Source organism: Abrus precatorius, unplaced genomic scaffold (assembly GCF_003935025.1).
Source record: "Abrus precatorius isolate BTA unplaced genomic scaffold, Abrus_2018 Scaffold1, whole genome shotgun sequence".
NCBI lineage: Eukaryota > Viridiplantae > Streptophyta > Magnoliopsida > Fabales > Fabaceae > Abrus > Abrus precatorius.
The window spans coordinates 962,502-988,498 of record NW_020874291.1 but is presented as its reverse complement, the minus strand read 5'-3'; the positions used below and the strand labels follow the sequence as shown (position 1 = coordinate 988,498).

Below are 25,997 nucleotides of genomic sequence, written 5' to 3'. Positions count from 1 at the left end.
TCTACAAATTCATATCACAATTCTCACGGAATCCCCAAAAGCACTTTTTCTCTGTAAATATTCAAAGTGTTGTTCCCATCATTGGTTGTGGGGAATCTATTTTCCCACTCTCATTTTTTTTATTTGTACCTTCCTAAACATTTTTTTTTTTTTTTACTTTTATGAATTGAATTTTAGAAGTGATTATTAATTATTTTCAAATCAAATTAAATTTTTGACGAATTTAATACATTTTAATGTGTGACTTTTAAAATATAATTATTAAAATTAAATTGCAGAAATAAAATGCCGGGGCGTAAAAAGAAAGGCCTTTAGGTTGCATTTGTTAGGCCTCTGCCTCACATGGTCCAATTGATATTAAAATATATATATATATATATATATATATATATATATATTTAGAGAAAAAAAACTCTTTTTTATTTATTGGATGATTGAACAAAGAAAAAGGTGCATGTATTTTTAAATTTTTTATAAAATTACTTTTTATGATACTTTAAAAATAAAGATGATATTTTATATTTTTCTTATTTAAAATAATCATAATTATTAATAACATAGTGGAGTTCATAATTTATCTTAAAAAGATATAAATAATTAAATATATATTTCAACAATTATAATTATCCATTTAAACAAGATATAAGATATCATTAAGTACTCTGTTATAAAATTTATATTTCTCTTTCCTATTATTAAATCATCTAATAAATACATAAAAATGGTTTAAATAACGTAAATTAAAATATAATAACAAAGTAAATACATCAAAGAACATTTCTGATATAAATGGGACGAGTAACCTCTATTTTCTCAAGAACAGAGTCTGGAATGGGGCAATCTCTATCTTCAAATGAAAATTATCATCACTGCTCTTGATTACCATTTTTGCAGTTTTTCTTTTTACAACATTGGCAATTTAAATTGTTAAGGTGATCCTTTTGAAATTTTGATATGAAATCAAGTTTTAACGTTAGCAACAGAGAGAATCTGGAGCTCAAGGTTAAAAAGGATTGAGGAGGGAGTAGTATTTTTAAAGAAAACAGAGTTGGAGTAGAATATATTAGATGATTATGACATAGTTTTGTGATTAAAATATTTTAATTATGAATATTAATTTTTATGGCATAAGTATTCTGATAAAATTTAATTTTTATTAAAATACATATATATATATATATATATATATATATATATATATAATTCGGTAACATAAATTTACTATTTTTTTTTTAAAGAAACTATGTGAACAATTAACTAGATACACTTCTGGATGAATTTAAAGAAAACTTAAATCATAACATGTTAGCATACACATTTTGGAAAATATTTAATTATATTTTTTTTAGTTAATTAAATTCTTTCTAACAAAATATTTAAGGGTTAAATTGAACTTTTCTCAACTTTGAATTAATTTTACTTTTGGATAATTTCTATCTAACATTTGGGTATTTATAATAGATTTGAGATTAAATAATTTTAAAACTAAAAAATTAATGAAAAATTAATAAAATTTTAAAAAATATATAAAAGTGAGATGATGGTTTGAAGAGAGTAAGTTCTTATATATTTTTTTATTTTAGAAAAAATTTAACATTTTAACCGGTGAGCTTTGAACAGAAGATAATTTAATTAATTTAGTTTATAAATATTTTAACTAGCAAATAAAAATGTGAGATTTTAAGTAAAATAAATAAATGAGACTAAATTCACTTATTTGAAAAAAGAGAGACTTAAGTTTGAAAAGACTTAAGCTAACAAGGAAGTGACTTTAATTATTATGAATCATTAAGGGTGTAAATGAGTTGAAGGACATGACTTGTGATGAAAAAAAAAAACTTAAAATGATTTATTTATTTAAATGAGATAGATTAAAAGCTTGAACGTGACTTTATGTTAAAAAAATTATAATTTGTCTAATTTTTAACAAGTTTTAAGTGTTTTTTTATTTTAGTATTTAATAAATATTTTATGTTAAAAAGTAAAATAATAATAAATTATAATTTTATATATATAAAGATGATTTAAGATTGAAAATAATATTTTTAATAAAAATAGTATATTTCTTTTAAAAAAATTATGTTCATTTGTTTAAAATACAACTTTTGAAAAATACAGTTAGATAAATACACTCAATCATAATCATAAGAAAATATATAGTATGAAGTAAATATAATAAATAAAATTATAATTATTTAAATATATATATATATATATATACATATAAACTATTCATAAAATATTAATATTAAATTTTCAAAATTTAGGTTTAACTTATTTAAATAACTGAACATAACTTTAAATTTAAATTTATTTATTTAATTAGATTAATAAGTTGAAACAAAAGATAAAATAATTTACAACCTAGTTTTAGTAGTTTCATATAAAATATAATTGAAATCATCAACTAAACACCAAAAAATATTTATTGAAGAACTAAACTTTATGAGTTCTTTTCAAAATTTTGATTTTTATCCATCCTGAAGACACTATATAGAGGAGAGAATCTAGTCATTCTGTCTATAGTTACTGATTTTTAGATAAATAATAAATCTAATTTTTGCTACAACAAATACATTGATTCTATTAGTGTTCCAGAGGCATTAGATTCCTCCAAAAAATCCTATAATATCCAACTTTTCTGCACTATCTAAATTTATTTTTTAAAAATATCTAGATGTCATTTATTAGCTTACTAAAAATATATTTAATTATCTAAAAAGTTTATTTAATAAAATTAATATTATTTTATAAAATAACTAAAATTAACAATTATTAGATTTTTATTAAAGCTATTCATGTCATTTATTACCATTAAGTAAAAGTGATCTTTATCATTATTTTTGTTTTTATTATTTTTTATGTCATAAATAATATATATATATATATATATATATATATATATATATAACCATAATCAAATTGGAGTAATTTTAATATTGATATTTTAAAAATTTTAAATTTAAACAAATATATAATATACTTTTTTAATTTTTTGTTTACAACACAACTTTTAATTTAAAAATATTTACGTTGTATACAAAATTTCATAAATTAAAATAATGTCAATATGACGGTAACTGATATCAAATCATGACCTTAAGTGGTCCAATTACACAGAACTGATACAAATCTGTGAGAACTTGACATTAAAGGAAAAAGTAAATAACGTTGGTTCTTAATTAAAAATTAAATAGGCTTTTTATATACAAATAGGGATGATCCAACCATAAAAGCAACCTAGCCTTTATTAATTGGTATGTAGAATTAGGAATAATTATTTTGTTCTTATAAATAGACTTCTCATCTTACCACTCATTTAATTAATAATTATTTATTCTTTAATCTCATTTTTCCTATTGCGTTCATTTGTGTGTGACAAATAAATAAAGATCAACCACTTTCGAATTCATTAGTGAAGTAATTAAATATATTTGACAAATGATTAATCAACTACCCCTTATCTCCTCGTTGAATGGTCACTTCACTGATTAGTAGACTGAGAATTGGTTTAATGTCTGAGGATATTGTTAAAATTGCATGTATAGTTACATTTCTCCAACCAAATATTAACATGCCATAGTGCCATTATTCCAAAACCTCACAGGAACTAAACCTCCAAACACTTCAGAATTTGAAAAAAGGAAGAAAGTGGTTTAGAAAATGAGGTACTATAAACAATGGAATTCCATATTAGACTTTAGACCACAGTATTTTAGGATAAAGCAAGTCTCAAGGTTCATCCTTTAGTTCATGATATTCCAAAAGCACACCTAGAAAGAATCATCAAAACTAACTTAATTTATCTTTTTTTCTCTTTCTTGCTAATATACTCTCTCTCTCTCTCTTTCTCTCTAAATCTACTTCAGCTTTAAGTTTTCTCTGCCATTTTTTGCTAAGTTTATTCAGCATTATTAGTACCACTATTGCTCCCTCTCCTGCTTGCTGTTGTGTTCTTCAATATCTGCAAAGAGCAATCACATACACTTGAATGACTAAGAAAGATTAAGCCAGACAAAAGTGACACACAGTATGCAATTTATTTGGTAAAGCACAGAAGGTCCACTAAATAAGTACCCAAGTGGGATCTGGTATAAGAAAAGTTTCAAGCATATGAATCTCAGTATTTTTTTTCCATGACATGAATCCCAGTATAACCCAAGACAGTTTCCTTAACCATATTTATTTGATATCATATGCATAAAGTCCTATCTAAAGCCTAAACTTATGATAAAATGAAGATCCCATTCGTTACTTTTAAAAAAAAGAAAAATAGGAACACTTTTTAGAGTACAAGTCAACAATAAATAAGAGCTAGTCATGATTTCATTTTAAAAGGTCTGTGTATGAATTTTGTTAAAAGCATAAGTTCACATAGTCCATCTAAAGAAAGAACAACATGATGGTTACGATGATTTAGAGGTGTATATATAATATTGCAATGATAATGATGATGATGATGACATGGTAACTAAATATGCAAAATTGGCATACTTGTCTCAGCATTTGATTCTCATTCTGCAAGGTGGAAAGTCTCTCTTTGAGCTCTGAATTCTTCTTCTCTAAGTCTTTGACTCTTGTTTCCAAATCATTCAAGTATGCCTTTTTCCTCTCCCTTGCTTGCTGAGCTGAAACTCTGTTCCTCAATAGCCTATTTCCATTTTCATACCGTGTCAGTGAAACAAACAAATCACGAAATGTGATGAACAAATCCCAGGAAAAGGGGCTTCAGTAGAGGCCAGGCCATATCAAGTTCACATACATACCTTTTTAGCCGCTTGCTTTCTTTGTCAGCTGGACTTCTCCCTCTCTTCTTCTGACCCTCACTCATCCCTTGAACACGTTCAGGACCTACAGTTGAAACATTGTCTGGCCGAGAGGCTGAAGTTCCGGCAGATTCACCTCCAATCTCCGGCACTCTTCTTATCTCCTCATCACTCTCAAGACCTGGAATATGCCAAATTCACTTAAAGTTCAAAACTCAGTGAATTATCTAATCCAATCGTGATAAACATTTTATTTGTTTATATGGAAACAACACAACAGAAAAGAGAGGGTAAATTAACTATTCTCTTTTGTGTTTACTTAGTGCTTTTAGAGAAAAAAAATTCCAAAGAAAAAAAAATCATATATAGTATAAAATACATAATAAGGAAACTTATAATACTAAAACTACTAATATATCAATTCTTAAGTGTTTAGATATTGAATAAGGATTTTTTAAATTAGCTTAAATGGATATACTATAGCTTTTTATGAAAAAGTTTGTAACTTATAGAAAAAAGACACTTCCTTTTATTTCTAACCTAAAGGAATTGAATAAGAATTATAAGTTTTTTCCAATAACGTCTAAAACTCTTAAAGGAGCTGTAAATAATAAAAAGATATTTTCATCTAAGAGTTCATAATAACCATAAAATGCAATATGTTGCCACCATTTCTGGACTTCTGGTTGACTCCATAGTCCATACCTGGTTGCTTTTGATCAACATAGGGAAGTGAATGAACCTTCCCGGATTGACCCAAAGGACCTGATCTAGTTTGCACAGATTGAGTATCAGAAGTAGCACATGGAATCTCACCAGACATCTGATCATAAAAAGAGACAATTAGTTATATTAGTAGATTACATTGAAACAATTGCAAAACAAGTGATATATACATAATTGCCTACTAGAAATAAAATTAACACTGTAATGCATAAGCAAGCATATCACAACATAAAAAATGAAAACATAGAGTAAGATCTTCAATGGTTTCATAAATTTCAAACTTAACTCAAGCTTTTCCTAGTTTGAATCTGCGCAAGTTTGACCGATTGTGAGTTTACAAGTTCACACATTTTGGCTGGTACACTTGTCCCAATATGAGAATCTTAAAATCAGTTTAATGCATACCGGCTGCCCATTTGCTAGATGAGGATTTGGTATTTGAGAATCATGTCCAGAAGATGAAGATAGGTCAGCATCTTCTTCCCATTGCAGCCCCGTCGAGGTATTATTTCCTTGGCCATAGTTGACCTCATTCTCTAGATCTTCAGCATCACCTTCATCATCATCTCCCTCCACTTGAGCACTCTCTGATATCCAAATTCATCTTGGTTATAGTAAATTTTAATGAGGTAAGGACCACAAAAAATAACTTGTATGGCACAAGCTAACCTGTGTGACTTTTGTATCTAGTCTTGCATTGGGGACAAGATTGGCTTGCATTTTTCCGCTCATACTCATAACAAGAATGACAAAGTGGGAAGGCACACTCGTGGCAAGCAACGAAGATTTCACCAGTGGCTGTTAATCCAACAGTATCACCACATATTTGACAGATTTGACCATTCAAATTCTTTAAGGGTTTAGACTGCAGAGTATAAAAATTATACAAGTCAGAATTAGAATCATATAAGCACAACTTAAGCCTATGCCGAATGCTTTCATACGCGATTATAAGTAAAAATGACAAGCCACACCCACAAAATTTAGAATGGCAAACAAGTTACAGATTCATCATAACCATGATTTTCGACAAAATTAGCAATGAAATCATGAAATGCATCACGATCAGACAATCAATTGCAGTTATTGACCAGATTTCATAAACATTACCAGAATGCAAACTACAATCACAGCTCTTCCAAGTGCCAATGGCTTGATCCAAAGACTTACTAGCTGGTCTACTTCAGTGACAAACTTCTAAATTCACACCTACTACATATAGATTCAAATACACACACTAAATGAAGTAACAAATTCAAACTAGAGCATCAAATTCCCCCTCCTAAACACCACACCAGACTCAAATCATCAATAGGAAAGCATCAATCAAACTGGAAGCACACACCAACAATCAAACAATTCAAGATCCAACCACCCTGACACAACAGACATTTTCTACAAACAAATCAACTCACAAAAAAATTCCATTTAAATGACAAAGAGAAAAGTAAAATAACTCAACCCCAAAAAAGGGTATGAAAAAGAAGAAAAACAAAGGAACTCTCAGGAAATCTTCAAAAGGACTAAACCTTCCATCACCCATTATCATTGGAAGCATAAAAATTCAAACTTTGAAGTCAATCACACATAGTGAAAAATAAATAAATAAATCCCAGACCCAAAAAGAAAATAATAAATAAATTAAAAAAAGCATAGTTTTCACCAAAAGTCATATGAAGTGAAAACAAAAGATTATGTGAGAAACACCAACCCCACTATCAGAACCGTGCCTAACTCTAACAAGTTCGTTCCTTTCATGCGACCCAGTTACTATTCCACCACTCTGTTCCATCTCCTTCTCCAACTCTACTCTACTCTCTCTCTCTCTCCCCTCTCGTACTTCACTTGTTCCCGCTGCCATGTTCTTTGGTTCTATGCGAAGCTGTGACCGTTGGATCTGTTAAGATCTGACGGTGATAAAGTGATGATCGTGGAGCAACGTGAACCATGTCGAATTTGCTTAATCAAAGGCTGCTTTTGAAAGATCGTGGACGATTTTTCACCGTTAGATTAGTTTTTGCATCGGATGGATGAAGAAAACTGAATGGGGGACCACGTGGCATGTGCTTGCTGTTGCGTTTCCTATCTTTCAGGAAAAGTAAAACCCTATCAGTAAATTTTCTCACTTTTCAATTAAAATGTTCCTCAGGAACAAGCAGTAATTATAAGCGTTTGTCCTTTTTTAAAAAAAAAATAATTTAATTTTTTAATGAATAATTAATAAAGTTAAAGAAATAAAAAAAATTCTTTCTAAGAGTAATTCAATTATTTAGTATAATGTTTCCAAAGGATGAGGTATGTCTAATATTTATTAAAAAAAATTTGACACGTGTCTTTGTTACTTTTAAATTTTATTTCACACATTTTATTTTACGCAATATATAATTTTATAATTTCAAGCTTTTCTAAACTATTTCTGTTTTATTTATTTTTAAAATTTTAAGTTAGAAATACTCGTTCATTGTGCTTTCTCTAACTTTCTTCTATAAGATTCTCTTAAAAATTTGTGACTCTTATCTCTTAATATAAAATTTTTAAAAATATTTATTGTTTCTTTACATATTTTAATAAATATAATTTTAAAATATTATATTTATTTTGAAAAAATTAATATACCAACTACTTTTAACAAATTTTTTTATTTATGTAAAACGATTTTTAGTTTTGTTGAGATCGTTTCTAGTTTCATTTTCAATTGCAACATCACAAATTTCATTGATTCCACATTTGAGAGAAATAAGCTAAATTTAACCCCAAAATTAATCCAATTTTCTCGTTTCGGTGAATTTGGTCTCTTTGCATTGAATAGAAGTTGAAGATTTGTGCAAACCACAAACTTTCCTAACAAATTAAATGCATATTGATTATCCCATTTTCTTTTGTAGAAATAAAAATACATTTATACAATAAAACTATAAAGTGTTCTAACGTATCCAACACGAATCAACCTAATTTCATGTTATTGGCTAAAAATAATTTTAAAAAAAACGATAAAATATGGGAAACTGAAGAAAATCATGCATTTTCATTGTATGTAATTTTCGTCAAAATTCGTTTGGTAACATTTAAGATTTTCGATCAATAAAGTTATGCAACACTTTACGGCTTTATTTTATATAGAATTTAAAATTAAAAATACGGAAATATGAAATGTTGAGAGAAATTTAAAATTTGTCAATTGTAATTAAAAAAATAAAAATTTAAAAACTATCAATAACACATTTTTTAATAAAACTAGTTAATTTGTTATAATTCAAAAATCATCAACCGAAATTTTTTAAATCAACTTATTTTATTCAAAAATTATCAATGACAATTTTTGAGTCTTATATTTTCATGCTTTTCTCTAAAATTTAATATTTCAGTGTATAATATTTTCAAATCCCACATTTAATTTTACACTATATTTCTTTGTTTTCTACATTATTTTAACATATTGTTACTTCATCTAGCGCTTTTTCTTACTTTTTTTCTACTTTTTAAAAAAGATTATATAAAATTATTATATAAATGATATTTCTTTTTTAGAGTAAGTAAAAAACAATTATTTATTTAATTCAGCTTTTTTTAAAAAAAATAATAATCACTTGTAGGTGAAGGTTAATGTATCAACTTTATTATAGTTCTAACCTATACAATTCATCATGATCGAGCATTTAATAATTGTACATTGTACTTTATAAACTTGAAATATGTTTTTATTATAACTAATAATGATAAATGATGAGAACTGAACCAACCAAAATCAATGATGTCAAAAAAATTTGGATTGGTTTAGCTATAGCCATCGCTGAATTTTTATATGTAATTATATTATTAAACTTAACCTTAAAAAATTGATAATATTCTCGTTATATACATATTAAATTTAATATTAATAATAACAAATTTTAGCAATAATAATTTATTAAAATTATTAATAAAATCAATTCAAGTGTTAAGTGGTTCAATATTACTTAAATAAAGTCTCTAATTCAAATTTTTGTGTATACAAAAATTTTTAATGATAAATTTACTACCACTTTTAGATGCACGATTCAAGTCAAATTTAAAAATTCTCATAAATTTAATGTGAATTACATTGTACATTATTTTACTTTTTATAAATTATATTTGATGTTATGTACACTATTTTTATGTATCTTCTCTAATATAAATATCACATTTTTTTTATATTATAAATTCAACCTTACTCTCTTTGTAAATAAAAACTTTAAACTTTAATTTTGTTTTAATTGATACTTAAATTTATTCCATTTGTACTCATAAATATCTTGAATTTAATTTATTTTAATTGATTATTAAATTTTTAATTTTTTAAAAAGACACCATAAATTTTTTTATTCATATTTATCCTTACACTTTATTTATTTTTTAAATAATCTTCTATAGATTAATTTGGAAATATTAGTAACAAAAAATAAATTAAAAAAAATTATTTACTTTAAATTAATCATTCATTAATTTTTTTCTTAATTCATTTTTCTAAACATCAAATATAATAAATATTTTGAACAAAGAAAAATAATAAAAATAAAATCACTGTATATGTTGAGAATTCTTCTTTTTATTTTTTATTTTTTAGTTTATCTTTCCTCTCTAGAATTATTATTATTATTATTATTATTATTATTATTATTATTATTATTATTATTGAATGGATAAAAAACTTTGGTGAATAAATAATTTAAAGATCAATTGAAACCAAAACTAAAGTTTCAAAAATCTATTTATAAAGCCAGTAAATTTTATGGATTAATTAAAATGAAATTAAAATTTTGGATGTATACATGTAAGAAAAGACAAAATTTAATCATCAATTTGGAAAGAAAATTAAAAGTTATAAATATCTATTTAAAAGAAGATAAAATTTAGAGGGTTAATTTATTTTTCCTGAAAAAATTAAAATTTTTACCTTGATACAATTAAAAAAAATAAAAGACTTTGCTCTACTGTTAGAATATTTATCGTGTTGCAAATAAAATAAAATTTAATTTTGATGTATTATTAATATAATATTTTATATTTTTAACTAATTAGAATACATAATAAATTTCACTTTTTAATTAACCGATAAGTCTTCCGTTTCTTGTGCATATATTATTAAGTTAACATATTTTTAATTAAAAATAAAATATTATATATATTATTTTAATAAATGAAAAAATTAATTATTAATTATAAATATTTTTTATTTTAAATAAAAATAAATTAAACAGATAGAATTTTAATATTGAAATATAAATTGTGAAAATTTTAAATTTATATTAATACTAAATTGTATATATGTATGAAAGCTTTATGCATGAAAAACTCATAGCATAAAAGAAAAACAACATAAAAACGTCATTGTTTAAGATCATTTTTAAACATTTTAGTTTAAAGATTTTCATTCAAAAAATATAGAGATAGATTATTACAAAAATAATAATTTTTATTGACAGCTTTAAATAAATAATAGTGTAAAAGATATTTATTTCATCTATGCATTTGAATTAAATTCATAAATAAAATAATGTGATCAGTATATGTACTACAAGAACTGCAAATTTTAGAAGCCTAACTTTATGAAAACGAACTTAATTTTTTTTTATTATTAAACTAATATGTACCGTGCAGTATACAGGATTTGGATATATAATTAAGTTTTACCATTTTTAATTAAAGTTGTTAATATAAATATAATAATAATAATAATAATACTTATATTATACCAAAGAATATTTTTATATCAATATAAGAATATTTTTTACTCACCTAAAAGAAGAATATTTTTTTTCTACTTATGATCATTACATGAAATAAAACATATTTTTATGACTTATTAACGATTGATACACTTTTAATTACTATTCATTTTGTAAACTTAGAACAAAAATAACAATTGAAAGATGACATAATATATAATTAAATTAGAATCATATTATATGTATATATACATAATTTTTTAATGTTTTTAAAATTTACAATTAAAATATGTAAGAAAATATGAATTAAATTAAATTGAAGTGTTGACGTAATCTTTTAAGTTACTATTATGTTCACAATATGATCAATTTATCTAAAAGGAGTCCATGTGTTTGAATTATACTGTGATTTTGAACTCTTTGGTCTTAAAAACATCACGTGATTTCTAACTCTGAAAAAAACACGAATTAAATTAAAATTATACTAATAATGTAATTAATTATCTTATCATTAAAATTATTGACTTGTATAATAACCACTTTAAAAGTAATACTTACAGTGATTTTTAATTAGTTCACCGTCTAAAAAGTTTTACACTAATGGTGCATTAAATCATTCAAATTATTTCATAAGGATCCATTGAAAAGAAGACTTGCTAATTTATTTGGCCCCAACTTGTCTTAAAATTGATAAATTGCAATACATTAGAAATTATAGGCAAAAGCCAATACTTTTATTAGACTGTTAATTATTGGTTATTGTTTTCTAGTATAATCACTTACAACAATTGGACTTCGCACATTGTGGGTACCATCAGACCATACCAATGATGAGGTGATCACAGTTTGATTTGGTATCTTACCAGTGATTGTAACAACAAATGTCTGCTTCTCATTCAATGATTTGAAAGACAGAATCTCTGGTGCCACTGTGATGTTAATTTGTGGTTTTTGTATGATAATTGCCTTGTAAATTGAGTTAGGTAACCCAACATTTGTGACTGTTCTAGTAAGTCTAACATTGAAAGGTTCCAAAGGCTTAACTTTCACTCCAAGTGCAGGATAATTCAGATTTCTTACCAAGGATGCATCAGGGGCACCAGGGCAAGCGAAATTTTCACCAGAAATAGCTTTTATTCTTTTACTGATATAACCCAAGTTGCATAACATTAGTATATAATCCTCCTTACCAATGTCATAAACAAGTCCTGGATTAACAGCTTGAATAGGATTGACATGTCCTGAACCGTAAGCAAATTCACCAACATGATCCTTAGTACCATTCAAGGGTTGTGCTGAAGTCATAATTGCTGATTTGATAGCTGCTGGTGACCAATCCAAGTGAAATGTTTTCAAATAAGCAGCTATTCCAGCAACATGAGGACACGACATAGATGTTCCAGATATTATGTTATATTGCACAGATCTATTGTCCTTGAGAGTAGCAATTGGTGAATATGCAGCCAATATTTCCACTCCTGGGGCCGTGACATCAGGTTTAAGGATTTCAGGAACTATGGCATTTGGTCCACGAGAAGAAAAATCAGCCATAATAGGGGCAGTGTGGTCTACAATTGTCTCACCCTTTAGTATTTCAAGTTTTGGATCTCTTGTTGAACTTTTGTAGGACTCCACAAGAGCATAGTCATCGGAATTTAATCCTACAGAAGGTACTGGAGTAACATAGACTATATCATTTTCACTAGACAACTTAATGATTGCACCAATTGCCCCATTATCATAAGCTACAAAGGCTCCGTTAGTGTTCTTGCCGCATAGAACCACTTTTCCTTTCACCAAATCACTATCTAAACAATAACAATCATCAGCTATTAATTTTTCACACGTTTTTGAACCACCATTTTGTTTAGCAATTGGTGATTTTGTTCCATTTGACATCACAGTATTAATGGATTTTCCTGTTAGTGTTTTCCCATTTCCAAGAATTACCTTGCTAATGAATTGGCGATCTATGGTGCTTGCTCCAACAGATAGTATCCATGGTGCTACACTTTGAATGCCTCCAATATCAGGGCCATCATTGCCTGCAGAATTCACAGTGAGTACCCCTTTTTGCATGGCATGAAAGGAACCAATTGCAATACCATCTTCATCAAAATTACGTGCAAAAAACCCTCCTATTGAAATGGAAATGATGTCAACACCATCAGCTATAGCATCATCAAAAGCTGCCAAGATATCAGCAACTTGACAACCGTTCTCATTACATACTTTATATGCAGCAACTCTTGCCAATGGAACACCCCCTCTTGCAATGCCTTGTGCAATTCCATAAAAGCTCACATTGTGAACATTGTTTCCAGCTGCTGTGGATGCTGTGTGGGTTCCATGGCCATTTGTGTCTCTTGCAGAATCATCTGCATAAAACCTTGCTCCAATGATCTTGTTGTTGCAAGTGAAGTTCTTGCCACCAGCACAAGTCCCTTTCCATTTCTTGGGGATGGGACCAAAACCTTTATCACTAAAACTCTCTGATTCTGGCCAGATTCCAGTGTCAAGCACACCAATAATTGAATCACTCTCAGCTGTTTGGCTTTGTTTGGTTGATTGAGGAAGTCCAATGAAGTCCCAAGACCTTGTTGTGTGGAGTTGAAGAGTTCTGCTTGGGAAAACTGAGACCACACCTTCCATTTGACTTAGTTTTTCCCTTTGTTGATCAGTTAGCATTGCAGCAAATCCATTGAAACTTCTCTTGTAACTATGGATTATGGAATTTGTTGCTTTGATTTCATCATCAACAACTTGTTGGAGCATATTTATATGATGAGAGGTTGGAGAGTATGGACTCTTAGGGAGTGAGCCCATATATACAATATGAAGTTTTGGAATTTCATCAACAGCCTCACATGATAGGGATAATATGCATGCAAGGATGAAATAAACACAAGAGACATAGATGAGAGTAGAAGTAGGCGTGGCCATTGTTAGTTGTCAAATGATGGGACTCAATGATACATTATATATAGGAGTGCCCATTTAGGTGTGTGCATATATGTATATCTAATGTTTCCATAAAATTCTTGTGTTAAAATATTTCTTTTTCTAAAGATTCATGCATTGCATAAACTTAAAAAAAATCAAAATCTTCTGCATTAATTATTTATTAATATATACTACCTTCAATTATGTTTATATTTTTTTCTAAATATAAAACATAAAGGTTATTTTTCATATATATTAATTGCTAAATTTTCTTAAAATATTTGATTATTGTAATATTTGTATTAAAGAGATACTCATCCGGATACATTCATTTATTTAATATACACTACACTAATTTAACTATTTAATACTAATAATCATGAAATAATGTTTAAATTTTTCAGTCTCAATGAACTATGTATTTATTTCTTATAAATAAATCGGATATAGTATCATTTAAAGTAATTTTTCTAATGCGAATCAAGGATACATGTTAAGATGTATTAAATATATTTTATTAAATACTTTAATTAAAAATTACAAATATATATTAAATGCTTGTTATAAATTTGAGATGATAAATATTTTTTATTTTTCTAAATCTAGTTTTAAATTTTTAAAATGTGCTTTTAGATACACTTTAAAAAATTTGTATTTAAAATTGTTTCACCTTACATTGTTGATGAGATGTTGGAGAGTATGGACTCTTAGGGAGTGAGCCCATATATACAATATGAAGTTTTGGAATTTCATCAACAGCCTCACATGATAGGGATAATATGCATCAAGGATGAAATAAACACAAGAGAAATATGTGGGGTATCAAAGCAATGCAGAAGACTGGATCGAATTTAATTGTAAATAAAGAGACGGAAGAGAATAATGGAGACAAGATTTTAACGTGGGAAAAACTCCAAATCGGAAAAAAAAAACTCACGGGCAACGACGAGCAAAATAATTTTACTATGTAAAAGGGAGAGTACAAGAAGTCCTCTAAAATTATGAGGACAAAAAGTAATAAATTTCTCTATTTTTTTCTCTCAATAAATACCCTCTCAAAATGGAATAAGAACTATAAAATAACACTTTTTAATTTTCTCTCAGTGTTAATTGATCCGTGAATAATTGTATCAAACCTCCATTGCTTCATTGCCTTTTATAGGCAAAATTTGCTACAGTGATTTGTTAATTTTTCAATGTTGCTACAATAACTAATGAGATGACGGTGCCTACCAAATGAAAAATTGAGCCATCTAATTTTGACTAACAATCTCCACCTTGGATCAATTTTGATAAATTGCTCGACGTCGTTTAAACCCCGAAGGACGTTCAAGTGCTGTAGAGACTAACCAAGTCCAAGCAATGCTGAAACTTGGCCTTTGGAAAAGGCTTAGTAAGCATATCAGCTGGATTCTCAGATGTATGGATCTTCTGAACCACGACTTCCCCCTTAGCAACAATTTCTCGGATAAAATAATGTCTCACATCAACATGTTTTGTTTTGTCATGGTAGCGGTTATTCTTGGTCAAGTAAATAGCACTTTGACTATCACAAAACACAGTAAGAACATACTGTGTAAGACCAAGTTCATTAATAAGACTTTTAAGCCAAAGAGTCTCTTTCACACCCTCTGTTGCTGCAACATATTCAGCTTCAGTCGTAGATAATGATGGAAGAGACTAAAGCTGAGCTTTCCAACTAATAGCACAGTTACAGAGAGTAAATATATAACTAGAAAGAGATCTTCTTTTGTCAAGATCGCCACCATTATCCGAATTAACAAAACATGTAACTTCAGTTATTGCATGATTTCTATCAAATACCAAGCTAATATCGGAAGTACCTTTGAGATACCAAAAAATCCATTTTACAGCACTCCAATGATCCTTTCCAGGATTATGCATATACCGACTCACCATGCTAACGACATATGCTAAATCAGGTCTAGTGCATACCATAACATACATAAGACTGCCAACAGCACTAGCATAAGGAACGCGTGACATACGCTCCATGTCTTCTTCTGTCTCAAGACAAAGGTCATATGATAACTTGAAATGTGCAGCAAGTGGAGTAGAAACAGATTTGCAATTAGACATATTAAACCTGTCAAGCACTTTCTCAACGTATTTTTGTTGAGATAGAAACAATTTACCAGCTTGACAATCCCTGCAAATCTCCATACCAAGAATCTTCTTAGCTGCACCCAATTCTTTCATTTCAAACTCATTATTGAGTTGAGTTTTCAATTTCCTGATCAGAGACTTGTCACATGATGCAATTAACATATCATCAACATATAGTAACAAGTATATGTAAGATTCATCAGGAAGTTTTTGAAAATAAATATAGTCGTCATATTGACTTCTGCAATAACCTTGCCCAATCATGAAGGAATCAAACCTTTTGTACCATTGTCTCGGAGCTTGTTTGAGTCCATATAAAGATTTCTTCAATCGACAGACAAGATGCTCCTTACCAGGAACAATAAATCCCTCAGATTGCTCCATATAAATTTCCTCTTCCAACTCTCTATGCAGAAAGGCTGTCTTAACATCAAGTTGCTCCAATTCCAAGTCAAATAAAGCAACAAAAGCAAGCAAAACACGTATGGAGGTATGACGAACAACAGGTGAGAAAATTTCATTAAAGTCAACACCTTCCTTTCGGTTGAAGCCTTTAACAACCAATCGTGCCTTGCATCTAGGATCTTCAACCCCGGGAATGACGTCTTTCTTCTTATAGACCCATTTACATTTCAAAGATCGTTTGCCTTTGGGAAGCTCTGTTAAACTCCAAGTACCATTCTTATGAAGACTTTCAATTTCTTCATTCATAGCCACTAGCCATTTTGAAGAATCAGCACAAGAAACAGTCTCAATATAACTGGTTGGTTCAATGTCATCATTTATTTCTTGTGCAACAGATAATGCATATGCAATTAAATTATCATCACAAGCATAATTTGCATATCTAGCTGGCTTAGTAATCGTCCTTCTTGGTCTGTTTTTGTCAATGGAATACTCCTCTTCCTGTGGTTGAATTGGAGAAGTGGTAATCTCATCAACATCATCATCACCACAAATATCAGTGCTAGACTCATTGATAGAAGAAGATGGAACATCAACATTAGGAGTTGTAGATTTCAACTCTAACTCCACCTTCTCGCTAGTACCCTGCAAATTATTAGTACTAGTAGAAGAAATCACAGAAGATTGTCTTCCAGAAGATAATAAAGCATCCTCGTTAAAAGTCATATCTCTATTGAGAATTAATTTTTGTGACTTAGAATTCCATAAACAATATCCTTTAGATTCAGATGCATAACCAAGAAATATGCACTTAACAGCTCTTTGAGCTAATTTGCCATCATTGACATATGCATAAGCAGGATATCCAAAGATTCTCAAATTGGAATAATCAACAGGATTACCTGACCAAATTTCTTCTGAAATTTTGAAATTAAGTGAAGAGTGTAGAGAACGAAACCAAGTAACAAGCAGTTGATACTGCTTCGGCCCAAAATTCACGTCGATGCCATAACCCAGCATTTGAGAGCATACAACGAGCTCTCTCAAGTAGAGTTCTGTTCATTCGTTCTGCAACACCATTTTGTTGGGGTGTTCTTGGAATGGTTTTATGTCTAGCAATTCCATGATTTGCGCAGAACTCGATAAATTCACCGTCACGGAACTCCAATCCATTATCCGTTCTGAGCTTCTTGACTTTTTTCCCTGTCTGGGTTTCAACAAGAGTTTTCCACTTCTTAAAAGTGGGGAAGGTCTCATTTTTATACCTGAGAAAATAAACCTAAACTTTGCGAAAAAAATCATCAATAATAGTCATCATATAACGGCGTCCTCCATAAGAGGAAACTTTAGAAGGTCCCGAGAGATCAGAATGAATATAATCAAGAATAGCCTTTGTACGGTGAGTTGCAGTAGAGAAACTTACTTTTTTCTGTTTTCCAAAGACACAATGTTCACAAAACTCCAACTTACCGATGCCTTAATTACCAAGAAGACCTTTCTTGCTCAAAAGATGCATGCCTTTTTCACTCATATGGCCCAGGCGCATGTGCCATAATTTGGTGACATCATTATCAAGCATAGAAGAAGATACAGCTGCTGAACCTGTCACAACAGAACCTTGCAAGAAATATAAAGTACCAACTCAGTTACCTTTCAACAAAACAAGGGCATCTTTTGATACCTTTAGGACTCCACCTTCAGATGAATACTTGCACCCAAGAGATTCAAGGGTGCCAAGAGAGATGAGATTCTGCTTTAATTCAGGAATAAAGCGAACATTAGTTAAAGTCCTAACGACACCATCATGAGCCTTGATCTGAATAGTACTTATTCCTTCAACTTTGCATTGGGTATCATTAGCCATCAAGACAATACCACCATTAACTGGTTCAAAAGTGGTAAATAAATCCCTATAAGCACACATGTAGTATGTGCATGCAGAGTCAAGAAGCCACTTATTTTTGCTTCTTTTGTCAGAAGAGACAACAGATGCCATAACATCTGCATCAGAATCAGTATCAATATTAGCAGCTTCAACAGGTTGTTTACCTTTTTCTTTCTTTTGTTTATTTTCTTCTTTTTTCTTTAAGATAAAACAATCAGAAATGTCATGCCCATATTTTTTGCAATAACGACAGGTAGTGCTGGATTTTCGTCCCCTAGATTTAGATCTACTCTTTTTGTGACTAGTACTCCTTTTTACTTGAGTTCTACCTCTAACACTTAGACCCTCACCCTTGTCCTCAGAATGGATTTCAAGATCAAATTTTTCTTTGGACAATAAATTAGATTTAACATCTTCAAAGGATAAGGTGTCATTATTACCATACAACATAATTTCTTTGAAGTGTTTGTAGGTAGAAGGTAAAGAGACAACCAACAAAACAACTTTATCTTCATCATCAATTTTAATATCGATATTTTGCAGATCCATAATAATAGAATTAAACTCATCAAGATGAGATTGAATGGGGGTACCTTCTATTATACGGAACGTATATAATCGCTCCTTGAAACAAAGCTTGTTGGCGAGGCTTTTAGTCATATACAAAGTTTCCAACCTTAACCACAATTCTGCAGCAGTGGTTACGTCAGCCACTTCACATAAAACCTCCTTGGACAAACAAAGTTGGATTGCTGAAAGCGCCTTTTCATCCAACTCGTCCCATTGCTCATCGGTCATGGAAGCCGATTTTTTTAACTTTTCATCTAAAGCTTTTTTTAATCCGTTCTGAGTGAGAACGGCTCTCATTTGGACTTTCCAAATAGAAAAGCTAATCTTGCCATCAAACTTCTCAATGTCAAATTTTGTAACGGTAGACATTTCTAATTAAATAACAGCTCAAATTTAATTGGAAATAAAGAGAAGGAAGAGAATAATGGAGACAAGATTTTAACGTGGGAAAAACTCCAAATCGGAAAAAAAAACCCACGGGCAACGACGAGCAAAATAATTCTACTATGTAAAAGGGAGAGTACAAGAAGTCCTCTAAAATTATGAGGACAAAGAGTAATAAATTTCTCTATTTTTTTTCTCAATAAATACTCTCTTAAAATGGAATAAGAACTACAAAATAACACTTTTCAATTTTCTCTCAGTGTTAATTGATCCGTGAATAATTGTATCAAACCTCCGTTGCTTCATTGCCTTTTATAGGAAAAATTTGCTACAGTAATTTGTTAATTTTTCAATGTTGCTACAGTAACTAATGAGATGACGGTGCCTACCAAATGAAAAATTGAGCGACGGTGCCTACCAAATAAAAAATTGAGCCATCCAATTTTGACTAACAAAATAGATGAGAGTAGAATTAGGCGTGGCTATTGTTGGTTGTCAAATGATGGATCTGAATGTTACATTGTATATAGGAGTGCCCATTTAGATGTGTGCATATATGTTTGTTTATCTTATATTTCCATAAAACTCGTGTTTTAAAATATTTCTTTTTCTAAGATTCATGCATTGCATAAACTTAAAACGAATCAAAATCTTAAAAACAATATGTAATAGAATATTAATGAATTTTTTACTAAAATATTTAAAATATATTATTAAATATCAATATTCTTAATTTAAAAAATAAAAATATTAATTAGCAGATACATAATTTTAAGAATAACTATGTTTTAAAGAAATATAAACACATTGTAATATTCTGTCATTCGTCTCTCTTTATTAGTAATTATTTTCTTTATCTTTTACTATTCTAATAATTATAATTAAAATGAGCTTTTATTATTTGATATTATAAATATTGAAATAGATGATAAAAATATTAATATTTTTTAATATGTATTCGAAGGATACAAATTGAGAAATCAATAAATAGCAAATTTATATTAAAAATTGAAACATTTCAAGTTATTAATATATTAGATCTAATTATGTTTTATGATTTTTAATAAAATTTTATCATACATAAATTTTTGTTGTGTGCTATTTGACACACATTAGAAAAAATAAAATACTAATTTATTGTCTATATTAACTAATTATTAATATATACTATCTTCAATCATATTTATATCAATTTTTTTATCTAAGACTATTTTATATATATATATATATATATATATATATATATATATATTAATTATTAAGTTCTTTCTATGTCTTTAATTATTATAAGATTTATATTAATGAGGTACTCTTCCTTTACCATAAAGATGGATACATTCATTTAATATACACTGCACCAATTTAACTATTTAATACTATAAATATTTATTATAAATAAAATTAGAAATAATATTATGTAAAATGATTTTTTGAATGTGTGTTAAGGACATTTGTTAAGAAGCATTAAATATATCTTATTAAATACTTCTTTTTTGCTGATATCTTATTAAATATTTTAACTTAGCATGAAAAATATATATTAAATGCTTGTTATAAATTTGAGATAATGAATATTTTTTAAAATTCTACTTTTAAATTGTTAAGATATTAAATGCTAAAAATATCTATAATAGCAAACGTCAGCAATTATCAATGGGATCGCATGAAGTCCATGTGGACTACAGTTCTGTATTGTCTTACTTTTTTTTTTTTTGCTAAACATCAGGGCTAATAGCCCAAAAAATAAAACAGATTAGGAAAAGGCCCTACTAGTCTAGCTCTCACAAGCATCTAAACAAAGAAAAGGACGCAACACGAGGAGAAATATCAAAATAAGACAAAGGTAAAGAATTTTAAAGGCCTAGTTTGGCTAATCTATCGGCATCAGAGTTAGCTTCCCTAAAAATATGGGCAAATCTAATTAATCTAATTGGTTTGAGAAGATCTCTAATGTTATTAATCAATCCAATTAGAGGATCATTAGGATGTTGAACATGTAAAATTAGAGACAAGGTTGCTTTAGAATCACTTTCCACCCATATAGAATGAATATCTTTCAAAGAAGGTAATTGAAGCCCCAAAAATAGACTCCAAAGCTCAGCAACAAGAGGAGTACATCTATTTAATTTGCTGCAAAAACCACATATGAATTTGCCACTACTGTCAGGAATCACCCCCACAAGCAGTGTCATCAGAATGTAAAAAAACAACCCCATTCATGTTGAGCTTCAACTGGCAGGAGAGGAATCCATTTAACACGCACTTGGTCCTTAGCAACTCTAGCTAGAAGTTTGATCACTCCCTTGTGACAATTTAACCAAAAATCAAAATCACACAAAATTTTATAAATGATCTTATTAGGAGAAGAAGAAAGACGTTGGAAAATAAACGAATTTCTATCTTTGCATAAATGCCAAATAATTGTACCAAATAGACTAGTCCAGTCAAAAAATTTGCTAATCCTAAAATTAGTCAAATTTAGAAGCAACCAGTTTGTAATCCTCAAGCTATGAAATTGGACCTATTGGTGAGGAAAAAAAAATGCTCCCAAACTTGCTTAGCAAAAAAATAATCTCTGAGCACATGCATGATGGATTTGAGAGCTTCTCTACACTTAGAACGTAAGGAAAAATCAGTCATATGCCTATAATATCTTTCCTCATTAGTAAGCAATTTACCATGAGCCAATTTTCAAAGGAAAAACATAATTTTGGAGGGCACATGCATATGTATTGTCTTACTTTTTACAAATCATATTCGATGTCATGTACATTAATTTTCTATTCAAACTATATTGTATAAAAGGTTATTGGTTTTATTATTTAAATATTAAAAAATTGATGTCATAGATAATGTTATATAAATTATTTCTATCCTTTATTTATTTTTTATTTTCTTAGATACACATTTTCAAAATATATTCCAAGATTAAAAGGGAAATTTTTTTTGTCATGTCTCATATAAAGTTCAAAAAATATTTTCCTAAATTTATAATCATAAAAAATATCAAACAAATACTCCTCTTGCATATTTTCTAAATTATTGCTTTATTTTGCAACACAATAGTAAATAGAAATAAGTAATAATTATAAAATTTTTAGGATTGAAATAAAAATAAAATAAAATTTGATCATATTGTTTATTAAAATATGTATAACATGCATGATTGCACCAAATGATTGCACAAAACTCTACAGTTTAGAGAATAAGAAAAAAGACAAAAAAAAAAAAAAAAACACAAAGCATTTTGTATGCAATTTTGAAAAGAGTTTTTTCTTTTTAAAAACTAAAAATACATGTATGTAATAAAATTTATTATATAAAACTAATATTTTTTGTTGAAGATATTTAGGAATAATACATGCAATACTAATTTATTACATAAATATTTTCATTTTTATTTTTTGAATATTTTTAAATAATCATAAAATCGGGAAAGGTCAAAAAATGAAAAGTAAAAAAATCTTAGTGAAAGCAAAATAAATGATGTAATAAATTTTTTAAAAAAAATACAGAAAAAATGCTATGTGACAACTAAATTTGAAATTTTTTTTTTAAAGTATTGCGAAGAACTTTACTAGATATGTACATCTATTAGTAGGATTGCCATCATATAGAACTTCAAAGCATAAATAAGGAGAGGAAATTACACTTCTCAACGTAACATACTAAACTATAGTTTTTTTTTTTTTAGGCACACCACAGCTCTCCATCATGATAAAAATAGCTGTGTTTTAGAAGAACATAGATTAATTCATCCGTCATCTTAAGATTTTATCTTAATCATGTGGTGAACAATGTATTTGTCATTATTTGATCTCCTCATCAATTTGATAATCTACATATACGAATCCAAATCATTCAAATTATTTCATAACGATCCATTGAAAAGAAAACTTGCTAATATAAATTTAATTGGCCCCAACTTGTCTTAAAATTGATAAATTGCAATACATTAGAAATTATGGGCAAAAGCCAATACTTTTATTAGACTTTTAATCATTGGTTATTGTTTTCTAGGATAATCACTTACAACAATTGGACTTCGCACATTGTGGGTACCATCAGACCATACCAATGATGAGGTGATCACAGTTTGATTTGGTATCTTACCAGTGATTGTAACAACAAATGTCTGCTTCTCATTCAATGATTTGAAAGACAGAATCTCTGGTGCCACTGTGATGTTAATTTGTGGTTTTTGTATGATAATTGCCTTGTAAATTGAGTTAGGTAACCCAACATTTGTGACTGTTCTAGTAAGTCTAACATTGAAAGGTTCCAAAGGCTTAACTTTCACTCCAAGTGCAGGATAATTCAGATTTCTTACCAAGGATGCATCAGGGGCACCAGGGCAAGCGAAATTTTCACCAGAAATAGCTTTTATTCTTTTACTGATATAACCCAAGTTGCATAACATTAGTATATAATCCTCCTTACCAATGTCATAAACAAGTCCTGGATTAACAGCTTGAATAGGATTGACATGTCCTGAACCGTAAGCAAATTCACCAACATGATCCTTAGTACCATTCAAGGGTTGTGCTGAAGTCATAATTGCTGATTTGATAGCTGCTGGTGACCAATCCAAGTGAAATGTTTTCAAATATGCAGCTATTCCAGCAACATGAGGACATGACATAGATGTTCCAGATAGTATGTTATATTGCACAGATCTATTGTCCTTGAGAGTACCTATACTTGAGTATGAAGCTGAAGCAATTGGTGAGTATGCAGCCAATATTTCAACTCCTGGGGCCGTGACATCAGGCTTAAGGATTTCAGGAACTATGGCATTTGGTCCACGAGAAGAAAAATCAGCCATAATAGGGGCAGTGTGGTCTACAATTGTCTCACCCTTTAGTATTTCAAGTTTTGGATCTCTTGTTGAACTTTTGTAGGACTTCACAAGAGCATAATCATGGGAATTCAATCCTACAGAAGGTACTGGAGTAACAAAGACTATATCATTTTCACTAGACAACTTAATGATTGCACCAAATGCCCCTTTAGCATAAGCTACAAAGGCTCCGTTAGTGTTATTGCCGCATAGAACTACTTTTCCTTTCACCAAATCACTATCTAAACAATTACAGTCATAAGCTGTTAATTTTTCACACTTTTTTGAACCACCATTTTGTTTAGCAATTGGTGATTTTGTTCCATTTGACATCACAGTATTAATGGATTTTCCTGTTAGCGTTTTCCCATTTCCAAGAATTACCTTGCTAATGAATTGGCGATCGATGGTGCTTGCTCCAACAGATAGTATCCATGGTGCTACACTTTGAATGCCTCCAATATTAGGGCCTTTATTGCCTGCAGAATGCACAGTGAGTACCCCTTTTGCCATGGCATGAAAGGAACCAATTGCAATACCATCTACATCAAAATTAAGTGCAAAAAACCCTCCTATTGAAATGGAAATGATGTCAACACCATCAGCTATAGCATCATCAAAAGCTGCCAAGACATCAGCAACTCGACAACCGATCTCATTACATACTTTATATGCAGCAACTCTTGCCAATGGAACACCCCCTCTTGCAATGCCTTGTGCAATTCCATAAAGGCTCACATTGTGAACATTGTTTCCGGCTGCTGTTGATGCTGTGTGGGTTCCATGGCCATATGTGTCTCTTGCAGAATCATCTATATAAAACCTTGCTCCAATGATCTTCTTGTTGCAAGTGAAGTTCTTGCCACCAGCACAAGTCCCTTTCCATTTCTTGGGAATGGGACCAAAACCTTTATCACTAAAACTCTCTGATTCTGGCCAGATTCCAGTGTCAAGCACACCAATAACTGAATCACTCTCAGCTATTTGGCTTTGTTTGGTTGATTGAGGAATTCCAATGAAGTCCCAAGACCTTGTTGTGTGGAGTTGAAGAGTTCTGCTTGGGAAAACTGAGACCACACCTTCCATTTGACTTAGTTTTTCCCTTTGTTGATCAGTTAGCATTGCAGCAAATCCATTGAAACTTCTCTTGTAACTATGGATTATGGAATTTGTTGCTTTGATTTCATCATCAACAACTTGCTGAAGCATATTTATATGATGAGAGGTTGGAGAGTATGGACTCTTAGGGAGCGAGCCCATATATACAATATGAAGTTTTGGAATTTCATCAACAGCGTCACATGATAGAGATAATATGCATGCAAGGATGAAATAAACACAGGAGAAATAGATGAGAGTAGAAGTAGGCGGTGCCATTGTTGGTTGTCAAATGATGGGACTCAATGATATATTATATGCAGACCCGATTTGAAGGATAGTTTAGAGGTGCAATCGCTTAGGGCCCAAGCTTAAAAGAGGGTCCAAAGTAAAAATCGTATCATACTTTCACTTGAAAAAGAATTTCAGTTCTTATAGTTTGCAATTAAAAAAAATAAAAAAGACCTTTTAATTTTTTGCATCTCACTTGCTATGACGTTCGACTCATTGACTTCTATAAACTCAAAACTTCATTTAATTCCAAAATTTTACTATTCTTAACATTA

At 29.3% G+C, this 25,997-nt stretch overlaps 3 protein-coding genes across 3 annotated transcripts; all 3 read right to left on the bottom strand.

Annotated features, from left to right (window-relative positions):
• Positions 1-3,896: 3,896 nt before the first annotated feature.
• LOC113855639 (cellulose synthase A catalytic subunit 1 [UDP-forming]-like) lies at positions 3,897-7,368 on the bottom strand. The gene is made up of 7 exons (XM_027487272.1): positions 7,204-7,368; positions 6,162-6,357; positions 5,898-6,079; positions 5,472-5,589; positions 4,767-4,947; positions 4,495-4,651; positions 3,897-3,964 (listed from the first exon to the last, which is right to left on the bottom strand). Exons 1-7 carry the CDS (start codon positions 7,351-7,353, stop codon positions 3,902-3,904), a joined length of 1,047 nt encoding a protein of 348 aa, XP_027343073.1. The 5' UTR covers positions 7,354-7,368; the 3' UTR covers positions 3,897-3,901.
• A 4,567-nt stretch (positions 7,369-11,935) lies between these two features.
• LOC113857515 (subtilisin-like protease SBT4.3) lies at positions 11,936-14,095 on the bottom strand. Its single transcript, XM_027489501.1, has one exon. It carries the CDS (start codon positions 14,003-14,005, stop codon positions 11,936-11,938), a length of 2,070 nt encoding a protein of 689 aa, XP_027345302.1. The 5' UTR covers positions 14,006-14,095.
• A 9,404-nt stretch (positions 14,096-23,499) lies between these two features.
• Positions 23,500-25,665, bottom strand: LOC113857502 (subtilisin-like protease SBT4.3). Its single transcript, XM_027489477.1, has one exon. The coding sequence runs from the start codon at positions 25,591-25,593 to the stop codon at positions 23,500-23,502; it is 2,094 nt and encodes a 697-aa protein (XP_027345278.1). The 5' UTR covers positions 25,594-25,665.
• Between the last annotated feature and the right edge of the window lie 332 nt (positions 25,666-25,997).